General features: G+C 32.9%; 2 protein-coding genes across 3 annotated transcripts; both read right to left on the bottom strand.

Moving 5' to 3' along the window:
• Positions 1-3270: 3270 nt before the first annotated feature.
• LOC111992551 (uncharacterized) lies at positions 3271-5860 on the bottom strand. Its single transcript, XM_024024433.2, has 4 exons — positions 5723-5860; positions 5047-5141; positions 3732-3836; positions 3271-3643 (listed from the first exon to the last, which is right to left on the bottom strand). Exons 2-4 carry the CDS (start codon positions 5089-5091, stop codon positions 3536-3538), a joined length of 258 nt encoding a protein of 85 aa, XP_023880201.1. The 5' UTR covers positions 5092-5141; positions 5723-5860; the 3' UTR covers positions 3271-3535.
• Positions 5861-8225: 2365 nt separating this feature from the next.
• On the bottom strand, positions 8226-14500 carry LOC111992555 (protein FAR1-RELATED SEQUENCE 11). Of its 2 annotated transcripts, none has more exons than XM_024024436.2 (4): positions 14370-14500; positions 11421-12433; positions 10372-10815; positions 8226-9344 (listed from the first exon to the last, which is right to left on the bottom strand). In XM_024024436.2, exons 2-4 carry the CDS (start codon positions 12396-12398, stop codon positions 8706-8708), a joined length of 2061 nt encoding a protein of 686 aa, XP_023880204.1. In that variant the 5' UTR covers positions 12399-12433; positions 14370-14500; the 3' UTR covers positions 8226-8705. The 2 variants fall into 2 exon arrangements, with proteins under 2 accessions (XP_023880204.1, XP_023880205.1); XM_024024437.2 differs by having other exon boundaries at positions 11421-12427; positions 14370-14478.
• Positions 14501-21879: the final 7379 nt, after the last annotated feature.

Here is a 21879-nt window from a genome sequence, read left to right as displayed (position 1 = left end):
TTCCTTTGTTGACAAGTTTTCCTGAATTTTTATACCGGCCATGCAAAAACACATACCATTACAATCCTCCGGAGCCAATCCATGTAATCTTGGATTATTTACAAGCGTAGGAAGTAGGTATGCCTTCTACTTTATCCCTTGAGTTGAGTGTGTGTGTTTGGGAGGTGGGGAAGGAATGATTTTTTATATTCATCTCATGTTGTCTTTGAGTGTGCCTCATGTTCTATTTCCATCATTGTAGTATGTCTTACTACCTAATTTTTTGAAGCCTGTGATCCTTTGTTTTCCAAGAATCAGCTTGTATACTCTTTAGTCTGGTCTCTTCCAGAATCCTTTGTGAATACAATTCTACTTCTGCAATCTAATCATGCATCACTAAAAATGGCTAAAAATCTCACCTTTGATGTACTCATATAAAATTCTCAACTGGTATGTCTATATAATTTTCAACATCTTTGTATTGAGTATAACAATAACTATCAAATACATTGACTAGCATTGTTACTGTCTCTTAGCTTCTTTTTGGCAAGAATCGGCTGTCGTTGAACTCTAAATCATTTTTCTACCAAACTCCACAATGTCATCGTCCTGTATATAAACTAGTGAAGCAAAAACAAGCAAATGGCTTTGGTCTATGCCCACAAACACACAGCATACACGAAACCGTTGAGAAATCATGAACCACACTAATTGGAGGTATAGTTTACCATCAGGGCTTCATATCCTCATCGATCTTTATATAAGATTGGACTAGTGGTACCAATCTAGCATCCAATTGATTTTGGCCTACGTATGGCATACTCCATTTAGGGGAGTTACTGCATTTACTGCAGAAACTGCATGCAATATTGATTGCCTGTATGGGAGCTGTGGGGGGTTTTGCAGCAAACACTGTCCAGTTCTATTTTTGATTTGGCTCCAATTTAGATATAATTAAATGCTCTGTAATTTCAATTTAGCTTTGGATTCAGTCTGTATATAATTTTTTGATAAAGTATAAAGTTTAACCCTCTATATTGTGCGTTCATTTCCATGATTTAACTTTAGTTGCTCCAGTAAAGGGAGACCAATTCCGTGTAACTATTCTAGAAGAAGTGAGGCAACAGTCTGAAGGACCTCTTTTCAAAAAATCAACTGAACAATTTAACCTATTTCCCCCTGATGTTAAAGGTGATGACATTCTTCAAAGTGAGCAGCACCATTCCAAGGCATTACTTCCTGTAGAACTGCCTTGAGAATCTCACTGTTCCTCCTGAAGTAAAGCAGCACTATTCAAAGTCATCACTTCTTGAAGAATTGCCACGAACTCAGGTACTTTTGCTCTTGAAGGCCATTGTGATGTTGTTTCTCAAAAAATCAGTCAAGAACAAACAAATGAGAAAAAGCAAAGCACATTGACACTTGAGTTTATCGAGTAAAGTGATGATGATGAACAAGATCTGAATCATGTACCTAGAAAGCAAGCATTTGAGAACAGTGAATGCTCTATATGGTACATGGTGTAAAAAGCGGTCCCTTAGCAATGTGATCACTCAAACTTTGGAGCTATACTAGGTCTTATTCATCAAACATCAAGGTTTGGAGGAGAGATCTGAGTGAAAAAGATGCAATTTCGTTGACTGAAGCTCTTTGCCAGAATTCTTTTCAATACAGAAGAAAAGGTTAAGGTTTTTGTTACTATGATGTCTTTATATTTGAAGTTTATAGAGTAAAGTATAGAAAGAGCCCATCAACTACATATGAACTTGTTACTTTAAATGCATCAAGTGTGTTCACATGGAACTAGAATTTAAACATACTCAGAAAGAATCCTTTAGATTGAATAGATGTTCTGATCTGAATATCAAGGTCACAACTGCTGGAATTTGCAATGGGATGTACATGACAATAGATATTATATGGATGTTAATTAGTTCTAGCAGTTTATCACTTAATTAAATTTTTTTTTTTTTACTTGTTTCTGTTATTTCTTGTGGCAAGTTTGATTTTTTCCCCATCCTAAACCAAGTGTTAGCCCAAAATAAAGATTTTGAAAGGATCAATTCCATGACTTGCAAGATGCCAATAACTCAAATGAGTAATTCAAAGGTTCCTTAAGTACTTTGTTTTCTGAATGAACAAATTGGCAAAATAAGCGTATTTAGTTTGTTTACATGGTGAGCCAATATGGGAAGAAAAGTTGGCTTATGCAATCTCTCACATCATGTGAGTCTTACACAACTGTGACGCTCAAGTGTTGTGAGACAGATAATGCATCTGCCAAATGCATGAGGTAATTAATTGCTCAAGTTCAACTTCCCAATGCTGTAATTAACTAATTATGTTGATGGCAAGCCACAAAATGTTAGTTGTAAAAATGATTGGGTGAGAGTATAAATTCAAGTGCAGTTAGATTTACTCATTGCTGCTTGAAGCAAGGTCTAGAGCAGGCTTTTCTGGAACTAAATATAAATTGTCATAATTTAAGATAATGAAAATGTTAATGGTAAAGACCTGCGTTCTCGAGCCATTCATAATGATTATGCACCAAATCTAAACTTTACATTAAGCAGTTACTGAAGTAGGTTCACTGATCATATAATAAATAAATAAAATGGAACTATTACTTTTATTTGAAATAAAATAAAAACTATTACTCTTCATTTAAGAGTGTATTAGATAAATATATCCTATACATATTTGTATCTATTTAGCAATCAGCCCTTTGGTTTCTTTGATACCTCCTAGTGTTCTGATCAAAGTGTCCTACTGTATTTTTAGTGACTTTTCTGAACATCAATGCTTCTTAAATTTCCAAAGTGTTGTTTGTTTGCCAGGGAATCCATTCAATGAACAGGTCAAAAGGAGCATTTTTGTCTCCTGAGATGCAAGTAAATCAGGGAATTGAAATGTCATCTGGTGATAATCTTGTTGCAAAAACAGAACTGAGTGAAAGTCATTCATGCATAATTATCAAATGTTCCTATTACGCAATAAGATTAAATTCTTTTTTACAACAAATGTAAAAAGTTCAAAGCAGGAAATACATAATTTTCATATTGATTTCGTTCTCAATATATCTTTCTGATACCATATTGTATTGATGATGCCTTTTAATAGACAGAAAACCTCATTAAATATTGAAATGTGCCAACAGAACACAAATAATACATCTACATTATCCAGGAGGAGGCCAAGACAACTAGAAAACCCAAGAGTGAGTTTCCCATAAGTTATTGATCTTATTCGGAATACAAGTGTTTAAATTAACAATTCTTTGGAGGAACAAAATTAAGATTTTCAAAAACCTTTCCATGTTAAGCATCCAAGGTCTAAATTAATAATTCTTATACAAAATAATATCTTATTTTCCACATAGTTCAGCGGAACGAATAAACATCTTGACAACATCACATGCAACAAAATATCAACCAAATTGCACAATGCCAACAAACTATAGTTTGTTCCTGCAACATTATATTCTTGCAGGACTTTTGTAGAAGATGTCATGTTAAACTTCAATTTGGTAATGAAGACACTTTCTCTCACTTGGCCATTACAATTGCACAAAATTATTCTCCTCAGAAACTTCCTTCCTATGAGCTCGTAGCCTCTCTTTCAATTTCTTACTCTGTTCAAAGTTTGCTTTCCGCTTTATAGCTTTCTGTCAAAATTTTGAAAGATCTTAATACAAAGGAATTACAAAATAAAGGCCTAAACCAAAGAGAAACTGAGATCCATAAAAAACTCACTTCCTCCCTGAAACAACGATCAAGCTTTATTTTGAGATTTGTACATTCACCAAAGAATTTTCCAATAGGATGGTCTATATGGCACTTCTGGAACTCTTCAATAATCTGCACAAATCAGATGATATATCAGTCAGACCAAACACTTATTCGCTTCTTTGCCATCTTCCAACACCACTTGATTTGAAAGAATGGAAAGTTTCCAATGAAACAGACATGATAATCAAAATTATAACACAAACATTCATGGTTAGTGATGCAAAAGACAGGTCACTTTAAAAATGTTCCCATGCAAATTATTTTGACTTCTCCTGCTCACAGTTGATGATAAGGTGTTCATGACAAAATCACATTCCCCCCTTATTGGACTCTAGCCATATCCCAACCATTCATATATATATATATAGCCCTCAGAGGTGGACACTGCCACCTTGCCCGGGCTTTGGAAACCCCATTGATATGTATATATATATATATATATACATATCAACCAAGCAAATTTAGCCTACTGTATGGTGGTGGAGGATTATGTGGTTTCCAGGTTTTTTCCCAAAACGTCCTTTTTAACTTTTCCAGTGATTCTAGACAGGATAGGGACTAAAGAAAGGCATTTAAAATGGGGTTATAATGTATTCATTCTATGATAATTCTGAAGAAGAATTATTGAATCAAGGGACCATCTGTTTTATGAATGTTCTGTAATCCAGAGAATTTGGAAGCAGATTGTTCAAAAAAGCCTCATTGACAGACCAACAAGCAGATGGAATGATGAGCTAGATTGGGCAGTTAACAAGTTAAAAGAAAATGGTTTAAGAAAGACCATCTGCAAAGCAAGGCAAGCTACAATATATCACATTTGGAAGGATAGAAATGAAAGAGTTTCGCCATGGTCAAGTTAACAGTGAAGAGATGCTGCTGAAAGAAATCCGCGCTGATGTGAGGGGCAGAGCGGTGACAAAAACAAGAACGAAGAATTCAATCCGAAATGGGATTTGTGTTGTGTGTGGAGGCTGCCTTGCGTTATTCAATGAATTGAATTTAGCTTGTCTGTTTTCTTTTTGTTAATGGCTGTTTTGTTTGGTTTAACTGTAGTGCAGCCGGGCTGCTTTGGTTAAATGAAAAGTTAACTATTCATCCAAAATAATAATAATAATAATAACAAAGAAAATGCACAAATGCACATATGCACATATGCATCCATTCATTCAAGTTAAACCCACAAAAATAAATATTAAAAACAAGCAACTTATAAGCATAACATATACTTAGTTGTGAATAACAAGTAACAACTAAAGCTAGTAGGCAAAGATGGACTCACTTCAGCGCACATTGGGTGCTTGTGTAGCGTTAACGGGGGATGCATTCTCTCTTCTTTTAATCTTTCAATTAAAATCAAATTCAACCTGTAGCCCCCTGCAACAGCAACCACCAACAGAAATATTTCAACATTCAAATGCAACTTTCAGCAAATGAAAACAAACCATATACATCACATTCTGCCTCCATTTTCTTCCTAAGAAAATTAAAAGCGTAAAAAAAATAATAATAAAAAAGGTAACATACTCCATTTTTTTCACTTAGCACAAATTAACAATAGAAAATCTGGAAGTGCACATAAAAATTGGGAGAAAAAAACACACACACAGACACAAAGAAAGCAAAGCCCAATTTATTTATTTATTTGTTAATACATATAGAAGCAATAGAAATGGAAAGGTCAATTATTCATCAAAACCCAAAGAGAAAGCAAACACACAAATATGAACAAAGCCCAGATTTTTTAAGAACATACACACACACATAAACAATAGAAATGGAAAAGGACACATCATACACCAAAACCCAATAAGGAAAAAAAAAAGAAAAAAAAAAAAAAAGAAGAAGCAATTGTGTGGAGTAAAAAAGATTTGTTGCATCATCGAGCAACACACAAAGTTTCAGGCAATATAAGATGTTATTGACGAGCCAAAGCTGTGAGAGAGAAGAGAGTATACCTGGCAATGGAGGTACGGTGAGAGAGTCTGAGGAGCTAGACAATGAGAGACGTCAGACACGAGCAGATAGAGAGAGAGAGAGAGAGAGTGAATGAGGGAGTTTTTTTTTTTTGTTAGTCTATGTTTGGGAGGAATAATAAATTTACAAAATTTTGCTTAAAATACCTGAATTTATAATTGGATAAATTTATAAGTTGCGTAAATTTATAAATTTATTAAAATTTACATTTACGCTATTTATTTTGTATTTAATTTTTTATTATTTTATTTTGTATCTATTTTATTTATCGAGAGATGAAGAAAGCAAGTAGATGGTAGTAATTGTATGTGAAGAAAGAGAAATAAAAAAAAAGAAGATATTTTAATGAAATATTGAGTAAAATAGATAATATAATGTGGAGTGTTTAGAAAAATGCTTATGTAAAATAGAAAAAGTAAGTTCTTATATTAAAATAAACAAAAAATTTTGTAAAAGTTGATACAAATGCTCTTAAGTTCATCTATGTTGTTTGTGTAATTACAATTTATAGGCTAAAATATTATCTTCTTTCCTAAACTTTATCAAAAAGTTTGTTTTTCGTTCTTAAATTTTGTAAAAAGCTTTTTTAAATAGTTTAGAGATAATAATAGGGACAAAATCAATATTTTAGGAATGAGAAAATAACCATTTTTTTTTAGTTGTGAAATATTTTTAATAGTTTAGAGATTAAAAAAATAAAAATTTAACCTTTAAGAATGAAAAACAAAATTCATGCAAATTTTAGGTACTAAAATAATATTTTATAGGTAAAAGAAAAGAAAATTGGTGTATTTTCTAAATGTTTAATGAAAAAGAACCCTGATTTACCTTCTCTAAAAATTTTGGAAGTTTAATTTTATCTAAAGATCCATTTTTAAAAAATGAAAAATTTGAAGGACCGAAATGTGTGATCTTAAATTTTTTTTTTTTAAAATAAATCATATTTCTTTGAGGGAAGAAAAATTCAAAGGGATCAAATATGGACATATTGGCCCTTATGGGCTTGGCCCTGCATATTACAGTGGTAATTACAATGAGAAGGTTATAACTCATAAAGATTGCCTTTATTTGGATTGTTCTCTGTAACTCAAACACGTAGAGTCATAGATGGATTTGCTAATGATAGCAGATTCATTAGCATGCCTCAATGAAGATGTACTCAGGTCATGTACACACTGCCCATCATACGCCAAGAATTGGTTTCGCTCAAAGCATATCATTTGCATGCTCAAGAAAGAAGTGCAGTTCAATTTCTAACATATGGAAAGAACACACACCATATCACTTGCATCTACTACAAATTATTAATGGGAAATTTAGATTATATCTCTGGTGCATTAATATACACTTTTCTTCCATTTTCATTTTGGATTGAAAAGATTGATAATAGGAGTCTCAATTAATTCCAGATCAAACAAGTAGCTAGTAAATGTTGGTTCTTCTTTAAGGTCAAGAAAGACCCTGAATTTCGGCCACATATGGCATGCCAATGATTTTGGAAGTTGGATAATTCGGGTGAAACAGCATCAAGTAGAAGAAAATGTCATAGTCAAACCATTAGATCCATTCATATTAAACTTACTCGATTGGAAGAAAAACTTTGAAATACATGTCTTTTGACTTTCTTAAGTACCTGAGGACATTAGAAAGCCAAATAAAAAAACTCATAAAAAGAGTTAATTGTATATCCGATACTCAAAAGCAAAGAAAAAGCAAAACCTCCGGCAAAAGAAAGGGATTTTGTAGAAGAAAACCAAATTCTCAGCAGAAAGAGACGTTGCAAAACTCTAATGCTACGCAATCAAAAGATTCAAAACTCCCACTGCTCTTTGCCTTTCTTTTCCATCTATTGTATAGCCAAGTTTAGGGGTGTTCTCAGTGCAATGCGATTTAGAATTTAGCCAAAACCATAACCGCACCGCACCTCAATTTTACAGTCACATATACAGTACAGTATATAAGATGTGATTTGAACGGTTTGAAACCAATATATTTTTCAAATATTGAGCATTTCCTGCCCAACCCAAAATTAAGTTTTGGGCCAAGTTTTAAACTATTGGGTTAGTTTTTCTTTATTTTGGGTTAGACACTTTCTAGGATTATTAAACCTTTTTTTTTGAAAACTAGTGTTGTTAAATTATTAATAATATATTTAATATTAAAAAAATATATATTAATATATAGAGAAGGTGCAGTACGGTGCATTGTCACATGCATTGCAGTGTAGTTATGCCATTTTGCGGTTGGTTTTGGTGCGGTTTTTGAACACCCCTAGCCAAGTTAATGGAAAACTAAGCCAGCACTGTCAACTATCAACCTCCTCCAAGAAAACAAAAAGATGGATAAAATAAATAAACGAATGCTTGCACTCTTAAGAAGAAAAGAACCATCTTCAACTCAATCCTTTAGTTGCTTCAAAACACACTACTTTTTTTTGGATGAATTACACACCACTTCCTCTAATAATATATTTTTCTTGTATACTAAATGCCAAAATGAGCTTATCTTTTTAACCACAAACACAACAATATTCATACAGACACAAAGTTCTTTCAATCCTTCAGTTGCATCAAAACACACTAAATTTTTTGGGATGAATTACACACCACTTCCTCTAAACATATGTTTTTCTTGTATCATAATTCTAAATGCCAAAATGAGCTAATCTTTTTAACCACAGCAGTATACATACAGACACAAAGTTCTTTCTATATATTTTTTACATATTGGAACCCTCGTGAAAACACCCTGCAAGTTTTTTATGATGTCTACAAAAGACAACTTGTATCAATTATGTGTATGTACCAAAACTCTCAAAATGCCATGCAAAGAACCTCAGCCCCAAGCCTTCAACAAAAGAAGCTTTCCTCTCAAATCTTGCTATACAAATCCCCAAACTCGCTTTCTGTGATAATTTCCACCGTGTTTCCCTCTGCTTTCCACAAGAATTCAACACTATGCTAACTATTTTTGGTATATTCTTGAGTCAAAAACTTCATGAATGGACGACACATCTCTCATACCTTGTAATGAAACTGGCTGCTCTTTTATACGAGATAAAAGGATGGAAATTTGCTCATTTGCAATATCTAGCCTCTCCTTGGACTTGGCAGATTCTGTTACAAGAGTTGATACCATATTTTGCAATATCTGAATTCTTTCTGCATGATCACTTGGAGTACTCTGAAAAAGCTTTGCAGAAGGTGTACTGATCCTGCGCCAACGGATAGGAAGATACCTATCTGGGATCTGAAAGCAGTTTCCTGTTGAGAAAACTCGAAGAGCATGCCGGCAGAGAATTCCAGAAAACTCAAAATGATGGCAGCTGCAACTGATGATGCCTTCCCTAGGAGCCCAATAGACTTTCCGGCCTCCCTCAGCTTTTGTGTGGTGTCTTACAAGAAAACCATCATCCATCTGAAAAGATGCATAGTGGGCAGCCAGAACAAGTTGTTCTTGTAGCTTAGAGAAGGCAAAAGGAGTAAGGATAGTGGCAGCATGGGATTCCATGGGGGCCCCTGTCTTCAAGCAAATATTTTGGAGATTCTGTTGCATTGTTTGTTGTTCTCCAGCTTGATCTCTGAAATCCACAGCAACTGCTGCCTGCTTGTGCAAGTTTTAATTTAATAAGAGGGAAAAACTTAACTCAACTAAGCCCAAATCCCAATTAATAAGGAAAGAAAATTTTTTCCAACCAATAATTTTGTATCATTTTTGCTGTTTAGACGGTTTTTCATCAATCTAACAAACCAGAAACAAGTTGCGAATTTCATACATAATGAATAGCCCGTAACCGCATCAAAAAGGGGAGCAAAGTAACCCAAATCATGGAGATCAATATTAAAATCAACTTTTCAATAATGTGGCAATTAAGCCTTTATTTAATATGATAGTCTTGGTATGACAAACACTTCAGGTTAAGGACAAGTAGGCACTATTTAGAGGGATTAGGATAAATTGCACATCAATTCAGCCAATACTACCTTTGGTGAATGGCAAAAGAGTAGTTCTTTTTGCTCACCATACAGCCTTCTATACAACTTGTCTGTTTGACATGATTCATTTTCTGAAGGGCCCTACGTTTTGGCATCTTCAGATTCACTAGGTTACACGTGCATTCACCACAATAAGGCAGGGGCTAACAGGTTCAATATAATTTTTTAGAGCTTAATTAGGAACATTAATAACTATTCCTTCCTTTCTTTGTAGTCGTTACTATCTTTCTTTTTACTTTTCTTTGATAAGGTTGTGTGGAGAAAAAAACAACAGGCCAAGACCTTGTGAACATAATAAGGAAAGTGCCGGAAAATGTCCAAGCATTTCTGTTTCACCAGCATCTAGGTAAAAGGGACAGAACACTGGGGCTTGCCTAGATAAATTTCATAAGAGCCTACACAAAAAGTATAATCAATTATAGGACCTTCATATGCTAATACTTTTGTAAAGTTACTCCTGAATTAACAGCACTTCAAAATCTTTAAGTGAGACCAAGTAAAATGTAGAACATTGTACTCACTACGCACTCTGAATCATGACCATGACTTGAGAATACAATAAAAAACAACAGCAAAATATTAATATCTTAATCTAAATAAATAGCAATAGGCCAATAGTAAAAGAGATAGCATACTTGTTCAACAAAGTGTGCAAGCCGGGTCTGTGCACTCAAAAATCTTTGAATGAAAGCATTAATTGACTTTGACTGGCCATTCGTTGTCATTCCCGCAAAGAAATGGGTTCTCAAGAATGGTAGTGCCCAAAGTGAGCGCAACCCATACAAGTTGGCTATATGCCTATTAGCGTGCAACCCAAAGGAATTTACCATCTCCATCCAACCGAGTTCAAAATCCTCAATTGACTCCAGATTATAGATTCGAAAAAACTCTGTCTTCCACTCATTGTAACGTTCTCCCAGTACAGCATTAAACCAGGACGGAAATTTCCCTACAATCATCCATATGCAAAGTGCGTGTTTCGTCATAGGCAATTCAATGGCTACTGCTTCTTTGAGACACAAATTTTGATCAGTTAGAATTGTTTGCGGAGCCTTCCCGTTCATAAACCCCAAGAATGCCTTCCAAAGTTCCATATATACAATACAACACATAAACACCAATGTCAAATTGGGATCAGTAAAGCTATTCAAAAAAAGGAAATGCATGTGAGCATGTGCAATATATTACCCAACAGTGAAGAGAAATTTTCATACTAATATAATGCCTTGTCCAATTAGGATGACAGGAAGAACAGACCAATAGGCATTGAACAATACCAGGAGGTGCTCACTGAGTATTTATTGGGGAAAAAAGAGTCCCCATTTCATACAAATTGTCCACTACCAATCGGACAAGTAGATGTTCAGTGACCATTTGGCCTGGTTCCCATCATTTATAATTGTAACATAAAGAATATCAAGTCCCAATTACAGAAGTCCCTCATGTGAAAACTCAATCAACCAGCATTATTTTGTGCATGGTCCAAAACCTAACTGGCTATCCTAAACATCCAGCTTCAAAATTCAAATTCTATGTTCTATCCCGCAATTAGCCTTTTGATTGGTTATGCCTCATAAGAGAAAAGCAATTGATTGAATAGTTCAATTAAGATTTACAGCAGTCACATGTGCAATATAAGGTGACAGATTAGGGGGGAAACCCCATAATTATTTTCAGTTATTACCTTCAATGCCCATGAAAATGACCTCAAATTTTCCTCACGCAAAAGGACGCAGCCAAAGAAGCAAGGCATACCATAATTATTCATTCCAACCCATATCCCAAGCGGCATGTCAATTGCAGTCAAGCGATGTGTTGTATCAAACACAACTGCATCACCAAAGACCTCATATGACTGGACAGATGAGGCATATGACCAGGTGATGTTCTCTAACCTATTGTTTGAATCAAGTGTATACTCAAACTTGAAGTTAGGGTCTCTCTCCTTAATGTTTCTGCACATTCTTAATAAGTCTATGCTCTCCTCTTCTGGATCTAATTTCCTAAATGATTGGAGCAAATTCCTAACATCCTTTTCAGTGAAAGGCAAATATCCTGGTTCCACACACTTCTCAAGCTCCATAAGTCTCATCATCTGGTGAACAGAAATTCCTGTTTTGGCAAACATAAGGATTCTGCTCTTGTCCGTGTCTGAAATGGTCCGGTATGCAGGAAGGAAACGAACTTGACTTGGTTCTAAGAGCTCATGATTATGGTGGTTTAGAAAACCTGTGATACGCCATTCTGAAGCCCCTAATTCTGTTGTCTTGCTTATTCGCATGTACGCTTGACATCCACAACGAGATGATTTTCGGTTTCTTTGAGGTTTACTTTCATTCGAGGCTTTGATGGGGGTGTTGCCAGCACGGTGACATACAAAGTAGCGTCTAGTGAGTCCTTTACCAACCCCATCCTTCCCCTCTGTGCGGTGACGCCGGATTGAGAAGCCACATCGCTTCGCAAATTCACTATAAAATTCATAAGCAGCATCATGAGTAGCAAATCTTTGCCCCATATATGGAATTGCATCATTAGTGGTTTCTAGGGAGAGCCTAGTTTCATCAGGTGATTCCTCAGTGCTACTGGTATCGTCCAAGGACAAAGATCGTTGATCTGAGGGATCATCATAAACCACCAACAACGGTCCAGCCTCTTCAGACATTACACTTTCTCATTAAACCACTCAATACCCTATGTCTTTTCAAAAAAGGAAATATAAAAAACAAGACAAAACAAAAAACCAAAAGCCTTGATTAGCCAAACCAGTCCCAACAGATGGAAAGATACACCATAGAACAGAGAAGAAAATAAAAAAATTGAGCCATACCAAATAAAAAGGGCATAACAACATATGAGCACATGTATTCATAGTAACTGGCAACTAATCTAAATGCTGGTCAACAACCAAGAAAAAAGGGAAAATAATAGAAAAAAACCAGTGATGATGATGTTGATGATTAAATAATCAACCCAAAACAGTTTTCCCACACATAAAATTCCATATTTTCATTGGAAATAAATAAATAATAAAAGGCATGTTGTTGGTTAAAATAACAACACTCATTATACAGAAATAATAATTCTTGAGATTTCTCAGATGGTCATCACCAATTCAGTATCACACTATTCTTTTTCAGGTTTTAAACGTTAACATGCTTCCTCAAATCCAACAAAAGTGAAGAATATGGACTTTTAAGTAATTAAAGGATATAACCTCAGCAAAGTAGAGGATTTCTCATATGTACCAGAAGTTTAGAGGCACTTCACATTTCAAGCATCCACCGACCATCCACTTTTCCATTGTAATTCAATACACTCACTGCTTTGTTTGTTTGGAATTACAATCTCAGTGATTGTCAAAGCTAGCAAATTGAAACTGGTAGCCCTAAAGGCACAAGTTGTAATCTTCCTATTCACACAATTGTATTGAGAGATCAGGTAAACAAATGCAAGAACTTGGAAGTAGATTATGTCATATGCCCTCACAAATTCCAAATATGAGTCAAGTTCTTATTTGAACAGACTCAATATTTCTGTTGGACCTATTCAGAGGGCAACGAGGTTTTATAATAATTATAATTTAAAAAGTAAGCTGAGCTCATTGCTTGTTGATCAACTTTCAAAAACATATCCGCAAATGTTACTTCGTAGTTCAGGTTTCATTCAAGCTAAACTCTTATCTTATAGTTACATCTTTGAGTTCCTGAAGAAAGACCAACAAACACCAATCGTTTGTAATGAAATTTCCATCTATTGATTTCTGCGCAATCCTATCAGACTTTTCCATTTTACCTCAGAATTAGATTGCCACTCTAGCTCTTTTTCACATGCATTATGTACATGTACAGCTCAATTCAATCACATTTCTGATGCATTATGCGAAGTTGAGGATAATTATTATCAATAATGGGAAACCCAAAATGGGATTTATGTTTACTTACGAACAAAATTACGTAAACACTTTAGTTCTAATAGACTCTGACTGTAAATATTGGATATAGACACACAAAAACATATACACATTCAGCTCAATCAATCATATTCCTAACACATTCTGCAAATTTGAGGACAACCCATTACCAAAATGGAAAAGCCAAAATGGTTTTTGTTTTTATCAAAAAATTCAAAATGAAAATTATTTTAAAGAGACTCTTAACTGCACATATCATATATACATACAACTCAAGTCAATCACATTCCACAAAATTGAGGATAACCCATTATGAGAAATGAAAAACTCCAAAATGGGCTTTGTGTTTCTCACAAAAATTTCAGATGAGCAATTCATTTTTAACAGACTCTGACTGCACGTAATGTACATAAACACACACAAACATATACAATATAAAACTCATATCAATCACATTACTAACACATTCTGCAAAATTGAGGACAACCCATTATCAGAAATGGAAAATCCAAAATGTGATTTGTGTTTCACACAGAAATTCACATGAACACTTCATTTTTAAGAGTCTCTGGCTGCATATATTGCTCCAAATTAGAAACAGAGACAAACATTACTTTTACAGATATAATAACCATGTCCATTCACACGCACATACATAAAGAGAGAGACAGAGATACTGTTTTAAGAGGAGGAAAATATTAAAGAAAGATAAGAGAATGGTACCAATTGAATTCATGGGAGCAATCCAGGTGAGGTGGATTGGGAAATTGGGAGTTGCCCTAAAATGCGCTGGGAGGTGATGAAAGCCTTTTTATACTCCCTGCGCACTTTACTATCTGACGCCTCCTTCCTTTGTTCCCAAACATCTTCCTCCACTTTAGGACTCTAATACGCATGTCCAAACACTTTCCCTAGTTCTTTTTTTTTTTTTTTTTTTTTTTTTTGCACAAAGGTCAAGTTAAGGTTTCAAAAAAAAAAAATATGTGCTACATCCTCAACATTTTATAATGTCATAAAAATTCATAAGTAGTACGTTATTATTAGTTCTAATCAATCTGTAACTATTTGCAAAAAATATTATGAACGTAGCATTTATCTTGAGAGAATTATGACTGCTTAGTTTTGTTTTGTATTAAGACCAAAAAACAAAACAAGATAAATGTTATATCTATAATTTTTACAACAAATGCTAAGGACTAAGTTATTACCACCTAAAATTTGTTGTAAAAAAATTGTAATCGTGGAACTTCTCAAACAAAAATAATAATAATTACAAATGAGTTTAATGTAATTTAGGCTAAGGTGGATAACTTAACCAACTATAGTGTTGTATTTAACCAAGTGTAGTGCTGTACTTAAGCTTTGCATTTTTTTTTTTTTTGATAATTTGATAGTTACAATAGAATGAGGGGATTTAAACCATAAATTAAGAGATGTCAATTGAGTTACAAGAGTCCTAGCAAACACTTTTTTGTTTTTATTTCTTAGAATAATTACATTTTAAACCTATAATTTAGAGATGTAAAAAATTAAAATTTGAAATTTCCAAAAAATATTAAATTAAAGTATTAAACTATGAATTTTTTTTCAAACTTAAAAATCTTAAGATTTTTTCTAAGGCATAACAAAAAATTACGATATTCTCAAATTAGTCTACTACCTCACACGTGACACGTGAACTACTAAAAATAAATAAATAAAAGATTATGGTGAGCTCATGTGTGAGTGGGTAGGTTAATTTGGAAATATATATTGTAAGATTGTGATTTTTTTTTTTTTTATCCCAACTTTATTGCAAAGTAAACCGTGGGTTGTGTTTGGAGTTTAATATAGGCTAAGAGACAAGTTTGAACACTCCCTAAGATAACAATTAATTAATTTCTGCATTTATATATAAAGACCTCCAAGGGGTGCCATTTCATAAATCCTTTAAGGGTGATGTAATTTATATTTTTTATTTATTATATTTAACAATAGAAATAGTTTGATATGTCTTGAGAGCCTATAGTTTTTGGTAACATATTAGCAAAAGATATATATATATATATATGTGGGGGGTGAAAGCCCAACCTTATATATTGGGCCTAGGGCCCTATTTGAAGGTTACTGCGTGTCCAAAGAGATGAAAGCGGTTGAGAAGGAGTTCGTATGAAAGACAGATACCTGGAAATGAAGGAGTACAATCCGAAGAGAGCACCGGTGGTCCGAAGAGAACACCAGTGGTCCGAAGAGGTCATTCTCCTCGGATGCAAATATTCTTGGTCAAGCAAATATCTGGAGGGTTCGAGTATCTTCCTAACAACTTCAGGGATAAGGATAAGCTTTGAGCATGCCTGGAAATGATAAGAACAGAGAAATATCTAAAAGGAAAAGCTGCTACCACCACATTAAATGCACTGTATCTGCTTTTCTTGTCGCATTAATGTGGAGAAGACCCCTGAACAGTGTAATCTCAGCTACTACCACTCACAGAGAGCTAAAGAGGAGACCTGACGTGATATATACTCAAGTGGATACTTAGATAAAGAACAAGTAGTCGATGAAGATAATGGGGAATGATGCTATATAAAGGAAAAAAGCCTCTGATAAGGAAAAAAAAAAAGAAGGGGAATATAGCTCTGGGAATTGTATTTATCTTTCATTCAATAATATACCTTTTCGGACATCAATTTGAAGAGTTTTTAAGTGTTTTTTTTTTTATGTCAGTTCATTCTTGAACACCATAGTTAATTATTATTTAGTTCACAATTAGCCTAGCTCTTTTGCCCACTCTCTACAAATTCATTGTTCTTGGTTCATTGGGCTCATAATCCAAACATTTTGAGCTTGAGCTACAAAATCCTGACCCTACAATATATATATATATATAACAAAAATTTAAAAGTTAGTTTATTTATTGAAAGCTATTTAAAAAAAAATAGAACTTGAGACAAAAAAAAGACTAAATAAACTAAAAATTTGTGGCCAAAAAGACATCATATCATTAAAAAAAAAAAAATCTATAAAATTCATTCTAAAATGTAAAATGAATTCCATTTAAATAGGAACGATCATTTTCTAAAATAAAAAATAAGAAAAATAAGAAATAAATAAAAAGATTATTTTGTGTGGACTTTTTTGGGCCTTGGAGGCTTTTTTTTTTTTTTTGAGAAAGTTGGGCCTTGGAGTTAGAAGTGGGATTTGCTCGTTATATGCCCGCCCGTTAGATCTCTGTAGAGCGGGAGCCACGTCACACAAAAATTCAGGCCCAAACAAATACTCTTCCAAGTTCCAATAATGAATTTATGGAACATAATGAAATATTACTTTTTCATTGGGGTCAAAACATAAAATACTGTTTACATGCTTCTTTGGTTTTGTTTTGCTTCTTTTTTTTTCTTTTCTTTTTTTTAAATATATATAAATACACAAACATACTTGTCAACAAATTATAAAAAATATATAAACTTGTCAGCAGTAAACAGACTCAACACTCATATGCCCAAAGAATTTTAAAAAAAATTATCAAGAATTATTATTTGAAATTACAAAATATTACTAAAATTTATTATGAATATAAGTGTTTGTTTGGGATCTGCTTATTTTGTTAAAAGACTGAAATAGTTCAAAGTCCGTGACTAATATTAAAATATTGCAAAAGTATATATTAAGGTAAAATTTAGTTGAAATAGTACAGTAACCCATAAATAGTATCAAAAAGTACCGTGAGACTTATAAATAATAATAAAAATAAATTTTGCTAAAAGTACTATACATTAAGGTAAAATTTAGTTGAAATAGTACAGTAGAACCCATAAATAGTATCAAAAAGTACCATGAGACTTATAAATAATAATAAAAATAAATTAAATAATAAAATAAATTGACAAAAAATAAGCAATCGAAACACAACCTAAGTATGACACTTTGTTATTAGAAAATTCTTGTCCTCTTCTTACTTTATGTAAGTTCTTTCACAACACATACAAAAACCACTTTTCATAACTTTCTAAACTTTCAACACGTCGTGAAGTAGAAGATAGTGGGAAAGTAACTAAAAAGGAAAAGTATCCCAACAAAGAAAAGATCAGATCAGATATGCACATATTTTTTTCCTTTTAGTTTGACGCTGAAGAATAGAACAAAGTGTCATAATCTTGAATCTTGAAATTTCAAAGATTTCTTTGTAGTGGTTTATAAATATAACAAAACTTACGTATAATTTCTTAGATTTCTTAGATATAGTATATTCAGTTCCCTAATTAAGTTTAAATATATGGTTGTTTGTCTAAAAAAAATGATTGTATTTGTGGGGCCAGAAAATCGGGTAGTCTTGGCCCACTCCAAGCCAGGCCCAAATGACCCACGCCGAGGATGCACGATGGGTCCGAGGATGACCCTGTCCTCGGGCATCCGAGACCTCGAAAAAATACGAGGACCAATCCACCAAAGGATTCCTTGAATATCCGAGGAGGAGAGGGCCCGGTGCCACGCGTCGGCAGCAGAAGCACGGCGAAGGAGCAAGCCCTAGGTGGACTGTCACCTCTGCATTGAATACGCTCACCTAACCCTCCTAGCCGCATTAATGGGGATGTAATCCCTTGACAGAGTAATATCGATCAGGGTGAACCACTGGAGCACGGATATGACCTCTGATGGGACAAACGGTGAGAAGGGAGGCCAATAGATGATCAACAGGAGGAGGAAGAGAGGGATATATAAGAAATGTGAGTAAAATGTAATGAGGGAGGGAGAAAAAGAGAGAGGAGGAAGGGAAAAACCTCCTCGGCCCATGGCCGATGAGCATCTCTCAGTTGTAAATTGTTCTTAATATCTTTCAATAAAAGAAAAGTAGTTCATGCCTGGTGAAGGCCGGCGAGCGCCTAAACCTTCGATCCACTCTCTACAAATTCATTGTTCTGGATTCGTTGGGCCTTTAACCCATATCCTTTGGGCTTAGGCTACAAAAACAGACCCCACAGTATTAATCAATGAAGAATAAATAATGTTATATTTTTAAAAAATAATTAAATTCAATATATTATATGTTGGAATTTAATTGAAAATTCAATATAGTGTGCATAAAAAATTGTATTTTTCCCTAATATCTATTAAAAGGTAGAAAAATTTGGAGATGCCCTTTTCTATAACAAAAGGAAACAAATTGAGTTGCTCTTGTGGCTTCAACATGGTACCAGCCTGGTTTGGTTGGCTATATCATTGGCATTATAAGTTAATAAACTATTTGAAGTATATGCCTCTTGATACCGCAATCACAGTCACAAGTCTAATTCAATCATCATATCAAACTGTGAAAAATTGTGTTTGGCATTTTGACTTGGTCCCTCAGTTAGTGTGTCATGATGGTTCCAACTAAAATGCGATTATTGGTGCCTTGTCATTAACAACTAATCCTAGTATTCCATGACTACTATCATAATCTTTGTTGAAGAGTATGTTCTTATGGTAGTTTACTAGATCCATTGATTTGATAGGAAAGATAATGGGTAAACTAAGCAATCTTTTAGGTATAGTATATTTGATTTTCTAAATAAATTCAAACACATAATTGCAATGAAATTAATTATTATTAGAAAAAAAATGTTTATATTTTATTGATCAATGCAATTGTATGTTTAAATTAAATTAGAGAACTTAAGGTATTGCATTTAAGAAGGTTTACCTCTAAGTTCTAACCGAAAGCAATAATTTTTTTTTTTTTTGGTAAACAACCGAAAGCAATAATGCTTCTTTATTCATATCGGTGTTGCATATTTATGTCATACTCAGCCAAAAATGGAAAAATAAAGAAGGCATACTTGCAGTTATTGGAAGTAAATGGGTAAGATGAAAGTTATATTTTATGTTTAGATCTATTCTATGAGTCATAAATGATATCAGGTTTGTAAAATAGGGGATAAAATTAAATAACATTCTCTAAGTTTAATACCATCCCTAACCAATTTAAATATGTGTTTGAATGGGGTTATTTTCATTTGCTTATTTTATCTAAAATTTAAGTTCTATTTTATAAAAAAAAAAAATGAAAGTTTTTAGAAATTGTACTCATGTAAGTCGAATAAGTCAGGAAATTTAATTATCCAAACGTAATTATTAGTAGTATATAGCAAAGAATTTATTTATTTTTGCTGAAGAAGAGCTCCTTTTGTGTTGAAATTTCAAGAGCAAGAGAGAAGGAGTAATGGCATAATTCTGATAATTAAAATAAGGTGACTTGACAAGTTTGCCATAATAATCATGGGGTGTTATATATATTTTGTGATATGTTTGATCTAACAAGTAATTATGTGGTGTTATACATATTTTGTGATAAGTTTGATCTAACAAGTAATCATCAATTATTGGTTTAGGATTTTAAAATTATGAGGCCAAAATCGATTTCTGATCACGTCAAATTCTTCAAGCCTTAAAGAATCTAGCCTAATTAAACAAAAGAAGCTTTCATGGAGAATAATTGAATCATATGGCTCTGACGTGGGTTATAAATAAAATCTTTTGCCTAGCTTGTCTTCGGCGTACAAGTTAATTTGGTTGATTATTTATTTATTTTATTGTTTTAGTGAACCTGCAAATTTTATTGAATTAATAAATATATGATTTTATTTTCCTCAATAATGCCATAAAGTCTTCTGCATATAAAATAAATAGATAAGGATAGAGACTCTAGTAGGCATTATTTATTTATTATATTATATTTGATCACATGATTCATACCTGACTCTATGATAACATTAATTTTATAATTAGCTTTAATTTATTAAAATATCCCTACACATTATCTTGCTCAATAGTGAAATCTAACCATACACTTTGCACACCTTATGACCTGATCCATATATATTCAATTATTAAAATTGAACTCTACATATCCATTTTAATGTTAAAATATTTTTCTTTTATTTTCTTGATTTTAAGAACTAATAAAACTAAAATTTCAGTGATTTCTCATCCTATTTCTGCCAAATACATGATATCAATTTGTGTAATATAGGATACACTTAAAAACATATAATATCCAAAGAGCCATGTTATATAGACGGAAAAATCTAATAAAAAATATATACAAATTAATATGATGATGACTTTCCGTTAAAGTGAAATTCACATCATGAAACTCCTTTTGACGTTTTCTAATCATGCATATAAACAAACAACTACCTCCTCAATACTCATTTTCAAATTTCAACCTAGTTGGTACGAATAATACACGTGTGGTTAATCTTGTCGATAATCAAGTATTACTTGTGGTCATGTTCCTACAAACGTGTGTAGTATTATAGTTGTACATTTATTTGGTACACTCATACAGGAGCGGCGGTAAGTACTAATGACTAATGAGGCCTGATTTTTTTTTTTTTTAATATACCTTAAAAAGTTTTGAGTTTTAAATTAATATAGGTCTTTTGACCATTTAAAACAAACTTAAATATCCTTGATAACAATTGAGCCCTTTAAAAATAAAATTAAACCTCTTCAAACTTTTGGTTCATTAAATGTTGAACAAAAAATTACTACAAGAAATGCAATGTTTATAATATTTTTTGCAATATTTTCATAACAATCCTAAATAGCAAGTTTTTATTGGTAAACCAAAAAATAATTTCAATGGTAAGTTCAAAATAGAACCTATAAAAACTTACCACTTAGATTTTGTTGTAAAAATGTTGCAAAAATGTTGTGGATATAGCACTTCTCAAAAATTGCCCAAACAAACAAATTAGCCTAAAATCTCAAATCGAACGTTTAATTGTGATTTTTTAAATTGTATTTTCAAATGACATATTTTAAAATTGCTATCTTTTAAATAAAAAATGATACTTTTTAAATAGCTAGTATATTAGTGTTTGTTTTAGTCTTGAGCCGAATTTGTTGAATTTATGTGATATATTTTTTTCAAAAAAATAATGCATTTTGTTTATATTAGTACTTATTTAGAAAATACGTTAGTAATTGAATGAGAGATTAGTAGCTTAATAATTGTTTGATTGTGTACATTGAAAAGATATAACTGATAACATTGATATTGAAACTATCATATCACACAATGATTTCAAAATATGAAAACTTGTGAAAGGAAATTTTAAAAATTTATGTATTTGCGTATGTTTTTATTTTGTGATGTTAATATATTCAAGTTTTATTATTATTAAATTTTTTTAAATTTAATTGTTTTTAATGACCATCCTGAAAAGAATTTCTAGAGCTGCCACTGCTCTCATAGTAATATTTCCTC

This window comes from Quercus suber, unplaced genomic scaffold (assembly GCF_002906115.3).
Source record: "Quercus suber isolate HL8 unplaced genomic scaffold, Cork oak 2.0 scaffold_793, whole genome shotgun sequence".
Taxonomy (NCBI): domain Eukaryota; kingdom Viridiplantae; phylum Streptophyta; class Magnoliopsida; order Fagales; family Fagaceae; genus Quercus; species Quercus suber.
Note: the sequence above shows the minus strand (reverse complement) of the source record. Positions and strands in the feature narration are given on the sequence as shown.

What these genes read in the sequence shown, in the direction of transcription:
- LOC111992551 (XM_024024433.2), bottom strand. Translation starts at nt 5,091, where the DNA reads ATGCATCCCCCGTTAACGCTACACAAGCACCCAATGTGCGCTGAA. An exon ending in AGCACCCAATGTGCGCTGAA is followed by an intron (nt 3,837 to 5,046) that starts GTGAGTCCATCT and finishes TGATTTGTGCAG; the next exon opens with ATTATTGAAGAGTTCCAGAA. An exon ending in ATCGTTGTTTCAGGGAGGAA is followed by an intron (nt 3,644 to 3,731) that starts GTGAGTTTTTTA and finishes AAATTTTGACAG; the next exon opens with AAAGCTATAAAGCGGAAAGC.
- LOC111992555 (XM_024024436.2), bottom strand. Translation starts at nt 12,398, where the DNA reads ATGTCTGAAGAGGCTGGACCGTTGTTGGTGGTTTATGATGATCCCTCA. An exon ending in CATTTTCATGGGCATTGAAG is followed by an intron (nt 10,816 to 11,420) that starts GTAATAACTGAA and finishes GAACTTTGGAAG; the next exon opens with GCATTCTTGGGGTTTATGAA. An exon ending in TTGCACACTTTGTTGAACAA is followed by an intron (nt 9,345 to 10,371) that starts GTATGCTATCTC and finishes TTGCACAAGCAG; the next exon opens with GCAGCAGTTGCTGTGGATTT.